General features: G+C 41.1%; 1 protein-coding gene and 1 non-coding gene across 2 annotated transcripts in view; one reads left to right on the top strand and one right to left on the bottom strand.

The window, feature by feature from the left end:
* The first annotated feature begins 60 nt into the window (after window positions 1-60).
* Window positions 61-132, top strand: trnae-cuc (transfer RNA glutamic acid (anticodon CUC)). Its single transcript has one exon. It is a non-coding gene; the product is annotated as a tRNA-Glu (tRNA).
* Window positions 133-3,945: 3,813 nt separating this feature from the next.
* The window catches only part of adamts16 (ADAM metallopeptidase with thrombospondin type 1 motif, 16), a 57,546-nt gene continuing 50,607 nt past the window's right edge, over window positions 3,946-10,884 (bottom strand). The window contains exons 19-24 of the mRNA XM_074654223.1: window positions 8,841-9,045; window positions 7,462-7,656; window positions 7,227-7,283; window positions 6,798-7,016; window positions 5,527-5,674; window positions 3,946-5,428 (exon numbers count right to left, since the gene is read on the bottom strand). Coding sequence (XP_074510324.1) covers window positions 5,313-5,428; window positions 5,527-5,674; window positions 6,798-7,016; window positions 7,227-7,283; window positions 7,462-7,656; window positions 8,841-9,045 — 940 coding nt within the window. The 3' untranslated portion in view covers window positions 3,946-5,312. The remainder of the gene's footprint in view (window positions 5,429-5,526; window positions 5,675-6,797; window positions 7,017-7,226; window positions 7,284-7,461; window positions 7,657-8,840; window positions 9,046-10,884) is intronic.

The raw sequence follows: 10,884 nt of genomic DNA, 5'->3' as shown, positions 1-10,884 counted from the left end.
TGTCACCTTCACCCCCATATACAATTATAAATACATAAGATTTTGCTCGCTCTGTATCAGTCCCTGGTGGTCTAGTGGTTAGGATTCGGCGCTCTCACCGCCGCGGCCCGGGTTCGATTCCCGGTCAGGGAACTCGTCTTTTGAAACCTGAAAGAGACCTTTCAATCGGGAAGGTGAGCTGTCCCACTAACGTTACCTGTTACCTTCTGAATGAAACAGGGTTGTGTATTGTGTGTCAAATTTCTGTATGCAGTCAGCAGAGGGTACTGTTGTACAGTGTTATCTCTCTCTCTCTCTCTCTCTCTCTCTCTCTCTCTCTCTCTCTCTCACACACACACACACACACACACACACACACACACACACACACACACTGGCTGCTTCCCATTTGGTTTACAATTAGACAAAAACATATAAATATGGGAATGTCAAGTTCCAGATATGAAATCAAAGAGTGTCTACACATAAAAAAAAACAACAAAAACAAAAAAAGTTTTCAAATTGACACTTTTGATGTAATTTAGTCATGAATGTGAAAAGCTTTTACAATAAATAAATAAATAAATGGATTGTGAGATAAATGCCCCAGTTTGCTGTGCTCCACAATGATCCCTATATTACTGTGGCAGCAAGTCATCCACAGCCTGATGATTCTGAATAGCTGAGAGGAAACAACTACACATGCAGGGATTGTTGTAGGTGCATCCTGATGGAAAGATAATAACCCTGTAACTTCAGATGAACCTTCCGAGCGTAGCCTCGAGGCTAAAGAGCCAAATCTCTCCAAACAGATGCAGTCAGAGATAGCATAGTTTCTTTAAAGTGGAAAGGGGAGTGTCGGGCATGCTTTCTCTCTTCCTGTCTCTCTCTGACAGATAATCTCCACTGTTACCTGACGTGGGTTAGGTAACACTTTGGATGTTGCCAGATTTGTCTCGATTCACCTTTGTTATCTACAGGAAGCCTTTGTCTAATCCCTATCTTTGCATAAACAAAATGCTTCATCCTCTTAATCCCTTACTTCTTGTGTGATTTTTTCCTCTTCTTTTTTTCTTTGTTAAGATGCTGTAGCAAATTATACAGAGTGATACATTTGCTGTCTAAGTATAAGTCACTAAAGCAATAAATTATTATTTTAAAGCCTAGGTAGTGAAATAAGATATTAATATTTGAAGAGTAATACAAAAACTATTTATCACAGGGCTAACTCACATTTCCAGGTAATAGTAATGACAATAAAACAGTACTGTACGATACTTCATCATTTCATTATTTCATAGTAGGGCTGTCAATCGATTAAAACATTTAGTCGCGATTAATTGCACGATTGTTCACAGTTAATCGCGATTAATCGCAAATTATCCGCACATTTTTATCTGTTCAAAGGGAGATTTGTCAAGTATTTAACACTCTTATCAACATGGGAGTGGGCAAATATGCTTGCTTTATGCAAATGTATATATATTTATTACTGGAAATCAATTAACGACACAAAACAATGACAAATATTGTCCAAAAACTCTCACAGGTACTGCATTTAGCATAAAAAATATATGCTCAAATCATAACATGCCGTGTCAGTGTGTTGACTTGACTATGACTTGCCCCCAAACTGCATGTGATTATCATAAAGTGGGCATGTCTGTAAAGGGGAGACTCGTGGGTACACATAGAACCCATTTTCATTCAGAAATCTTGAGGTCAGAGGTCAAGGGACCCCTTTGAAAATGGTCATGACAGTTTTTCTCGCCAAAAATTTGCGTAAGTTTGGAGCATTAATTACACGACAACCTTTAAAATCGAAAGTTATGTTAATGACAAAGAAATTAACACTGGAGTATCGCGTTAACTTTGACAGCCCCGTTTCATAGAGAATCTTTTTTCACTACACATTCATATGTGTCTTCCTGCCCCGCAGTCATTAATATTAAATGTTGACACAACAGTGAAACCCACTGATCGCTGTCAGGGTTCAGTTACATGATGCAAATCTTTCTTCTCCAAAAGATTGAGTTTTAACTTGACAGGGGTGCAAAGTGGCTGATGACAGTGCATTCCAGAAACTTGGAAGAGTAATCTGACTCTGTGTGTGTTTGTGGTGTTGCTTTTGTCAGCAAACTGGCATTAATTAATATTAATAAAACTGTTTTGCATCTCTGAACGTCTTGCAGACAATTGCTTGTGAAAAAAACAAAAAAACTGCTGAGGTGGCCAACATTTATTCAGTAATACAGTGTCTACACACACAAACTCAAGCAGACAGACTAACACAGTGCCCACAGCTGACCAACTATAAATCAACTACAGAGAGGTGGTTGACATGGAGGAGGAAAACCCCTTTTTCTCTCTCTCTATATCCACACCTCTCCCTCTGGCTCACTCCCTCTCTTTCTCACAGCATTTTTCTATGACAGCACCAAATACATAGATGCCCTCCCTCCTCCCTACTTTTAACTCTATATATCTCTCTCTTCTCACACTCTTCTTCTCCTCCCTCCCTCTCTCTCTCTGAAGCCCCGAGGATTATGACCATGGTGATTTTGTTTTGGGACTTGTTGAGAAATGACTTAAGAGTAAAGCCCAGACACAAGATGTCATAGGTGTTGAAATGCTGTTATAGCCTTGGTGCTGGTAGCAGTTTATGTGCTGCACTCCGTTGCAGACTGAGCTCAGACGGGAGGTTAGGATTAGGCTATTTCTTAAATCCTATTTTTCTTTTTGTTTCATCATGTTATGATATGACATATAATGCTAATAATAATAATGAATACAAATAATTGATAGAAAAAAGGTGTTTGTTATTGCAGCACACAAGTCAAGTTTACTTGTATACCTCATTATCAGATAGAATGCCCTAATGCTTAAAGGTCCCATATTATGCTCATTTTCAGGTTCATACTTTTTCAGAATTTTGTGTTTCTACTAGAACATGTTTACATGCTGTAATGTTAAAAAAAAACTTTATTTTCCTCATACTGTCTGCCTGAATATGCCTGTATTTACCCTCTGTCTTAAAACGCTCCGTTTTAGCGCATTTTGACGGAATTGCAACAGAATTGCGTTGCTAGGCAACAGCTTGGGTCCATGTGTACTTCCTGTCAGCTGATGACATTCACACACACAGCAACCAGGAATAAACTGGGACACATTTAGAATGTTTACCTTTAAAATTGTGTCAAGGGTCTAAATATTGTATATTCGTGACATCACAAATGGGCAGAAATCCTGACGGCTTGTTTCAAATGCAGAGTTTCTGAATACGGGCTGTGTGTATCTCCCTGTGGATTGAGTGTTTCAATACTTTCAGAGTATTTATATAGGACTCAAGCCTGCTTTATAATAAAAAAAACATGAAAATCTCACTTTTTTATAATATAGGACCTTTAACTTTAGAACCCCTGACTGAGCATCTCAGGAGAAAGAGAAAACATATAAGGAGGGCACATACAAATGCCAGTTTAAACCTGCTCTAATCACTATTTTTATGTTAAAGTGAAAGGTGTCATGGCCCACACAACTTCAAACAAATGCTGGCCCCTGACTGCTGCATGTGTAAACAGGCAGCTGTTTGCTCACACACCTGCTATATCAACTTTTAATGGTGATAAGATGTCATTGTTGGTAATTCTAACTAAACTTGCACCAAGGCTAAACTGTACTACTCCCCTTCATTTTTGAGATAGTGTTACCCTGTGCAGTTTGTTGTTTGCAGTTTGTTGAAAGACCAATCCTTTGTCAGGGCATGATGACAATATCGTGCCCAGTTGCCAAGACTTCAGCCAAAAAAGTATGATTGAAGGGATCAAGTTCCCTTCCTGAACTTGTTTCCAGTTTGAAAGAATATATTTAGACTTTTAAAGTTTCACACCGCCCTGGTAAGATCGAATTCACTCAAACTGACAGCTGAGAAGAATGAATCAAATAAATGAAAATCAGGACTCGAGCCACAGTTGAGATGCTGACGTGACACACATTTGTTTATTGTTATTTAATTTACATGGTAAAAAAATCACATTGAAATAGCCATCGCCTGTCTATCAGTGCTTTTAACCATAACCGATGCATTATCGTTTGTGCCATATCAATGCATGCAATACATGAGTTGTCTATTAAATGTATGTAATGGAAAGATGGAGCAGTGACTCGTCAAACAGCACGTTCATACAATTTTGTGATTAATAAAAGATTTGTACTTGGCAGCGGTTGTAAAATGATCTCTAATAATTGACATTGATGAATTGGGCTTTTGACAACACATTTTCTTAAAAATAAAATAAATGTTTTTGAATAAAAAAAAGGTGCAGTTTGTCAGCATGAAATCCTATGAAACATGATACAAAATGTAAAGGTAATGGGTTTAGGGTTTAGAGTAATACAATGACACATTTATACTGCTTATTAATACAGTCTTCCAGCAACGCTGTATCGTAAAGCCAATAAATAAAACAAACAATACTGTACATGGGTCACACAAATTCATTTGCTCTTTCCTGAAACTTGAGGATTTCACGTTGATTTGGTGACGGAAGACAACGTTGTAGCACCGCTGAGTATGAAAGTCAGTTCACGCAGCCTTGACCCATCTCAGAATAGCTCTCATGTAGGATGCATTTCGTTTTGTTCTTTCCTTTTTTCTTTTATTTCGTGACAGCCAAAGCTTCCTGCTATTGTCCAGCTATTGAGGAAGCCCACTTTGATTATTCCCAGTCTGTTTTTTATCAAGCCGTACGTAGAGTAAAGTTATGTTCTCTTACTTGCTTCTTTGAAACATCCCTTTTCATTATCAGATCCCAGACCGGGGCGTATCATCGCGTGTTGTTGCGTGGCAGTGCCTGAAACCTCGTCAACTGTTTTATTTCTCTGTTGGCCTGCCATCGATGGCCTTCGGTTGACTGGGAGATGTTGGGTGTCCTGGGCACAGATCTCTTCAGTTACATACAGTATATAAACAAAGCTGGGACTTCTCAGGTTTTCAGTTTCTTTTGGATATGTCAGTCCTATTCGCTTTAATCAAGATTCCCATGTTGCTAGCTCCTCCTCATGACTTCTCTCCTTTTTATTTGTACTGTCCTGATCACATTCCTGTGTAGTGAATCAAGTTCTTGTATCCAGATGTCCGGCATCGCAAGGGAGAAGAAAGAAAGGAACCCTCTTTTTTGCACTTCCATTGAAGTGTCCTTTTTGTTTTCAGTGCTCGCCACACGCTTAAAGCAAAAAAACACAGTCTTTTCAAGCATGGACGTCAAATATAGTCTTTTTTGTCTATCTAGCTACCTATCTGTCTGTGTCACAGACAGAGTCACTCTGTAGGATTATAGGTTTGAATTGGAACATGACTGACAGCACTGCTTGCCATAGAACTTGTGGTTGCAGACTCCGTGCTGGGGCACCAGGTGACACCAGTTGAAGTAATCCCGACATGCAAGGTCTGTTGAAAAAAAGCGAGAAAGATAGATAAATGTTCAGACTACAGATTACAAGAGTTTGTATACGAACATCAAAGTAGTACTACATTATGTTCAGTACCTTTCTTCTCAGGTTGCGGGCAGAAGTTGGTGTTGCAGGCCTGGGACATTGCAGGTTTAAGATGAAGGGCACAGCCAGGAGAGGGCTTCCCTTGGACCAGACATTGGACTGTCCTGGCCTGCACTCCTCCTCCGCATGTCACTGTGCACTGTAGAGTATAAAGGGACAAAAACCTTGATGATGGATACTATGAATGTTATGAGCCGCGCTATAATTATCGACTGTGACTGTGACGTCATCCATTGGTTTGTGGACTGGCGTTTTGAAGCCTCAAGTTCAGCATTTTGGCTGTTTGTTTTTGCAACCAGGAGACACTAGAGAGAGGGTGGAGCTAAGTACAACCGAACGCTGAATAAGACATTTATTAGGCGACCAAAAATGTTATAATTAACTTCCGTGAACTGAAAACACATTGTGAAAGGGTTAAAGACCAAAACACAGACAACTCCCAGACCAGACAACGCCGTGGTAGCGACCTGTCAATCACAAGGTAGCCACGCCCCGAAGCATCCCCTGCTTTATGGTCTATTTGACTCTAAATGGGGTCATAATTTACTAAATGAACATCATAATGTATTGTAGAAGACTTGAAACTAGCGATTGAGACCATAAACTCATGTTTACAATGTTTACTGAGGTAATAAATCAAGTGAGAAGTAGGCTCATTTTTCTCATAGACTTCTGTACAATCTGAATTATTTTTGCAACCAGAGGAGTCGCCCCCTGCTGGCTATTAGAAAGAATGCAAGTTTAAGGCACTTCTGCACTGGCTTCACTTTCCAGACCTTGAGGTTGTCTACTGGATATAGCTAGGGCTGTCAAAGTTAACGCAATAACACGTTAACACAATTTTGTTTTAACGCCTCTAATTTCTTTAAAGCATTAACGCGATCGATCTTCCGGTGGTTGCACCCGGCTCAGTTTTAAAGCACCATACGAAACCAGAAGACCTGAGGATTCCATTGGTACCAACCATGTCATGCTAGCTCGTCAGGAAAGAGAGTAAATAACGCTACCAACTTGCGCTAAATTTTGTCAAATCTGCCTTTAAGGTACATTTTGAATAGATAAAAAAAATTTGCGATTAAATATTTGTAGCGAATGACAGCCCTAGTTATAACACATTCAATTCCTCTTCTCTTGTCAATCACACAAGCGTTGATGAGCTTACAAAGTAACCATCAACAAAGCAGAAAGTCTGCAAACATAAAATGTAACACGTTGCTCCTTACATGGTTCAGCTAAAGTAATCCTGCTCTATGTTAACGTACCTGAGACCAAGGTGATGAGTGCCATTCTGCACGAGGCGGCGGAGGTTGAGGGAGAGGTTGAGGTGGATGGGTGCGATGGTGCGTGCTCCATCGGTGGACGGGTGGGGTAGTGCGGACGGGGCACTCGGACAGGATGCAGGGCCTCTGGAGCTCCACTGTGGGCTTGGGGACATGGTGGCACTTTTTGGCAGCAAGCTCTCTGTACTTTCCTGCAGTGTCCTGTATTATGAAAAACACAAAATATTCATGTAAAGCCAAAAGATGCCATTGTGTAACATGACACCCTGAAGAAAACTACTCTTTATTGAAGAGGTGAGAATTTAAAACTGTGATTTTTGTCTCAATTAATGCCTAAAGTTACTAATTTAATAATTAGGAATGAATATTTTGCTATATTTGAGTAAACATCTTCACATTTGCAATACACACCTTCTCTGCACACTTGATGAAGCGTGCCTGAGAGCCACGACCGCATGTCACCGTACACTGGACGATCAAAGAAGGAAAGGAACAGAGAAGAAGTGGAGAGAGAGAGAGAGAGAGAGAGAGAGAGAACGTATTAACATTAGCTAAACAATTATAATTTGACATACTGTATCACTAATACTGTGTTTATCTTTGTTACATATTGTTTCATCAGTCTTTATTACTGAAGTTGACTCACCTCTTGCCATGTGGAGACAAACCACTGGACTTTACGTTGTTTCGGGCAGCGTTTGATGAAACAGGATTCTTGACTGGCGGGTTTCGACAGGCCCGTGCACAAACTGTCCGCCAGCGTGTGCGTCCGGGCACCCGGGTCGGTGCTCGTACACTGCACCGTCCTCTTCTTCAGGCCGCTGCCACACTTACGAGAACACTGGCAAATACATGGAAAACGTGACGATGATTTTCAAAGTGTGAGGCAGGCCTCCCCAGGGGAGCTGAGTTTCAGGGGAGGTTCATTAGGTATTATATTAGTTATCAAAAGAAGATCACACAGAATATCCTGAATGTGTGTGATTTGGTTGAAGAGATATTTCAGAGATACAGTAGTTTTAGGGAATTTTACTGTGTTTTTTCAGTAACTAATAAATGCCGTAGGACAGACCTTTTTTTTATGTATTCGGTGTAGTCCGAAGTTATGTTAATATTAGGCTTTCTTGGTTCAATAGTTGAGTGTCTATGGGATCAAATAACATATTTATGATCCCATAGGCATCCAGGAATTGAGTGGAACTAATCAAGTAAATTAAGGGGGGGTGAAGGGGCATCTTTTTCCAAGCTTTGTCTATGAGGAGGACCACAGTCTCAGACTTTGTAAACCCCTGCTTTAAGCTATACCTTTCTCTTTATGACTGGTAGATCACAGTGACAATAAGCTTTCTTTTAGTACATTCATCATTTTAGAGGTAGCCGGGCCACCTTCTTTTTGTCAAAATGAATTTGACGTAATGTAGTTATTAAATGTATAAAGCACTTAAACTAATGTCACAGAAAAAAAAGATCTTAACAAGCCAACTACGCACAGAAAAGCATTTCCAAATGACTACTTCCATATATTCACATTCTCCATACAGTGACTTATTGTGCTTTAATTCCTCAATACTTCCTCTGAGGTAGTCCAACAATGTCCCCCAATATCCATTCTGGTCCTGTGCACACATCTGATGGCACGGCCTAAATCAAAATCTTGCACTACATCCAAGAAACGGGGGGGCTGTGACGCACTACACTGTGCCACAGAGAGGAAGTGAACTGGACACCATTTGTGGCAGGCAGTTAAGGGGTATTTGGGGTAAAATGGCAGTTTAACAGTGAGACAAGTCATCACACACAATGTATAGGAATTGGACGGAGAACAAAACATGGGAGGTCTCAGTGGGCACATTCATAGTTTAAAGCCACTGAGATCACGGTCATAAAATGTGGTGAAGCCATCAAGGCCAACAGTGTGTAGAGCTCTTTAGGCTGAATGGCGAACGTTTTTCCTGCCTTTACTGACTTACATCAGTGTAAGCATATTGAAACATGACTTGGCAGATCACTTTCACACATGCTTACCTGTGACCACGACCCAGCGGTCCAAACTGGCGGACAGCTGTGCGTGTTGCAGGCCTGCCTCCTGGCCGGGGTGGGCGGGGCACAGTGGGAGTCGGCCACGGCGTCTACGTCGGTCTGGCTGGTCCTCTGGACGCACCGGGCCTGCCGTGTCTGCTCCCCTCCTCCGCAGCTCCGGCTGCACGACCCCCACTCTCCTACAGACCAGCTGGGACAACACAACACATACCTGCTGAGTCAACATGCAAGAGCTCCTCAATCACTTCTTCAGACAGGCCAGCGGGAATTCACGAATGACACGATAACTGTACAATGACAGCGGTTGGAGAAGACTCCCCTGTGTCGTATGTAAGCCACTTCTCTTCAGCTTATTCTTCTCCAGGAATAAAACAGAAGGGACTGTAAAACCCAGAACTTACTCTATGTGTAACAAAAGCTTAAATAGCTCTCTCGTTTTCAGTGGTTAAACACCTTTTCACAGAGAAACCTAACTCACTGGCAGGCAATACCAATAATGTGAAAATAAAAATAAAGATGAAAGTCTAGACATTTTGTTTTGGGCTGACTGGCTTCACAGCAAGTCAGAACAGCCGAAACACCAGGCTTTTAAACTGTAACTTAAACCCCGCTGCACAGTTTTAAACCCCCTCCTTGCCTAAAATCAGCCCTCATCACCACTAAAACTAAACATCACCCCATATCTCTTTCATAATTACCTCTATTCGTACTGTGCACTCCTAACAAATACGTTTAAGCATCCTTCATATGGATTCATCTGAGATACAACACCCCTCTGATCCTGATGAGTGCTCAGTTCAGGACAGTTAATGTTATTTTTAGGGCTTTTTTCTCCAACACTGCATGCAGGCAGACCACACGTCTAAGTCGCCTAATCCCCTGAGCCTCCTATCCCTTTCTCTCTTCCTCAAAGCTTCATTGCATCCATCCCAAGTGACCCCAAAACTCAAGGTGCAGGCAGCTCAATCCCTCATCACACACTCTGTCACCCTCTCGCTACACTTCACCCCAATGTACCCACCCAGCCTCCTAAGATCTACCCCAAACAACCCAAAACACACTGCTGTCAGCACACACAGTTGTATATATTAACAGTCTAAACTTTATTTGTGGTAATTTGGTGCATCACTTGCCTGGAATGTTGTATAAGGAGGATGAGAAGAGTTTCGCTCTGAAGGGCATTATACACGCACTATGGAATCTAAATAAATACGGATGGAGAAATTCCATCTGGTTTAATATGTGTCACGGCTTGTCGGGATGAAGGGACGCGCTGTGGTATCATCAAAGGATGATTTGAGGTTGAATGTGGAGATGAACATTTCTATTATTTAAACATTTAACCGAGTGATCAACACACACGCGTAACATAATTTAACATGCTGACATCTTTGGCGCCGAAATAGGAGCTAAATCCTCACGGAGTTATTGAATACATAAATAAATGGAAGGAAAAGTCCAACCTAAGTCACAGCAATTTTTTAGAGCCACGGCGTGTCTTATTTGGACACATTTCGCTTGCATTATTGGCTTAAAGGGAGAGGAAATTCAATACACCTACGTCTTAATTTGTATTTCTCCATAAATATGTGCAGGATTTCCATGAACAAAGAGAATAAAAGCTTGTAGTGGTTAGCTGATCATCATAGATTTATTTTGTGAGAACATTTACCTACTTGCTACAGTATGACATCATACTGGCATACTTAAAGCTGCAGTGGGTAGAAATGGAGCAAATATGATTAAAAAAAAAGTTACTTTTATAAAACGGTCATTATATCCTGACAGTAGTGCATGAGACAGGTAATCTGAAAAAAAAATCATGTGCCTCTGTGTCCTCCGGTGCTCCTAATGGCATCTGCAAGATTTCACAGACCGGAGGAAAACAAGCAGTCAGAGCTGATCTGGAGTCGGCCGCTCAGCTGCCGTCTATGAGAGCCGGCTTTCAATCACTTGCAAACGGTCAAACTAGGCAGCGCTGATCAAATATGAATCAATTCGGTTACTGTAATGCCTATTTCTCGTGTCA

The sequence above is a fragment of the Sebastes fasciatus genome, chromosome 12, assembly GCF_043250625.1.
Source record: "Sebastes fasciatus isolate fSebFas1 chromosome 12, fSebFas1.pri, whole genome shotgun sequence".
Lineage (NCBI taxonomy): Eukaryota > Metazoa > Chordata > Actinopteri > Perciformes > Sebastidae > Sebastes > Sebastes fasciatus.
Note: the sequence above shows the minus strand (reverse complement) of the source record. Positions and strands in the feature narration are given on the sequence as shown.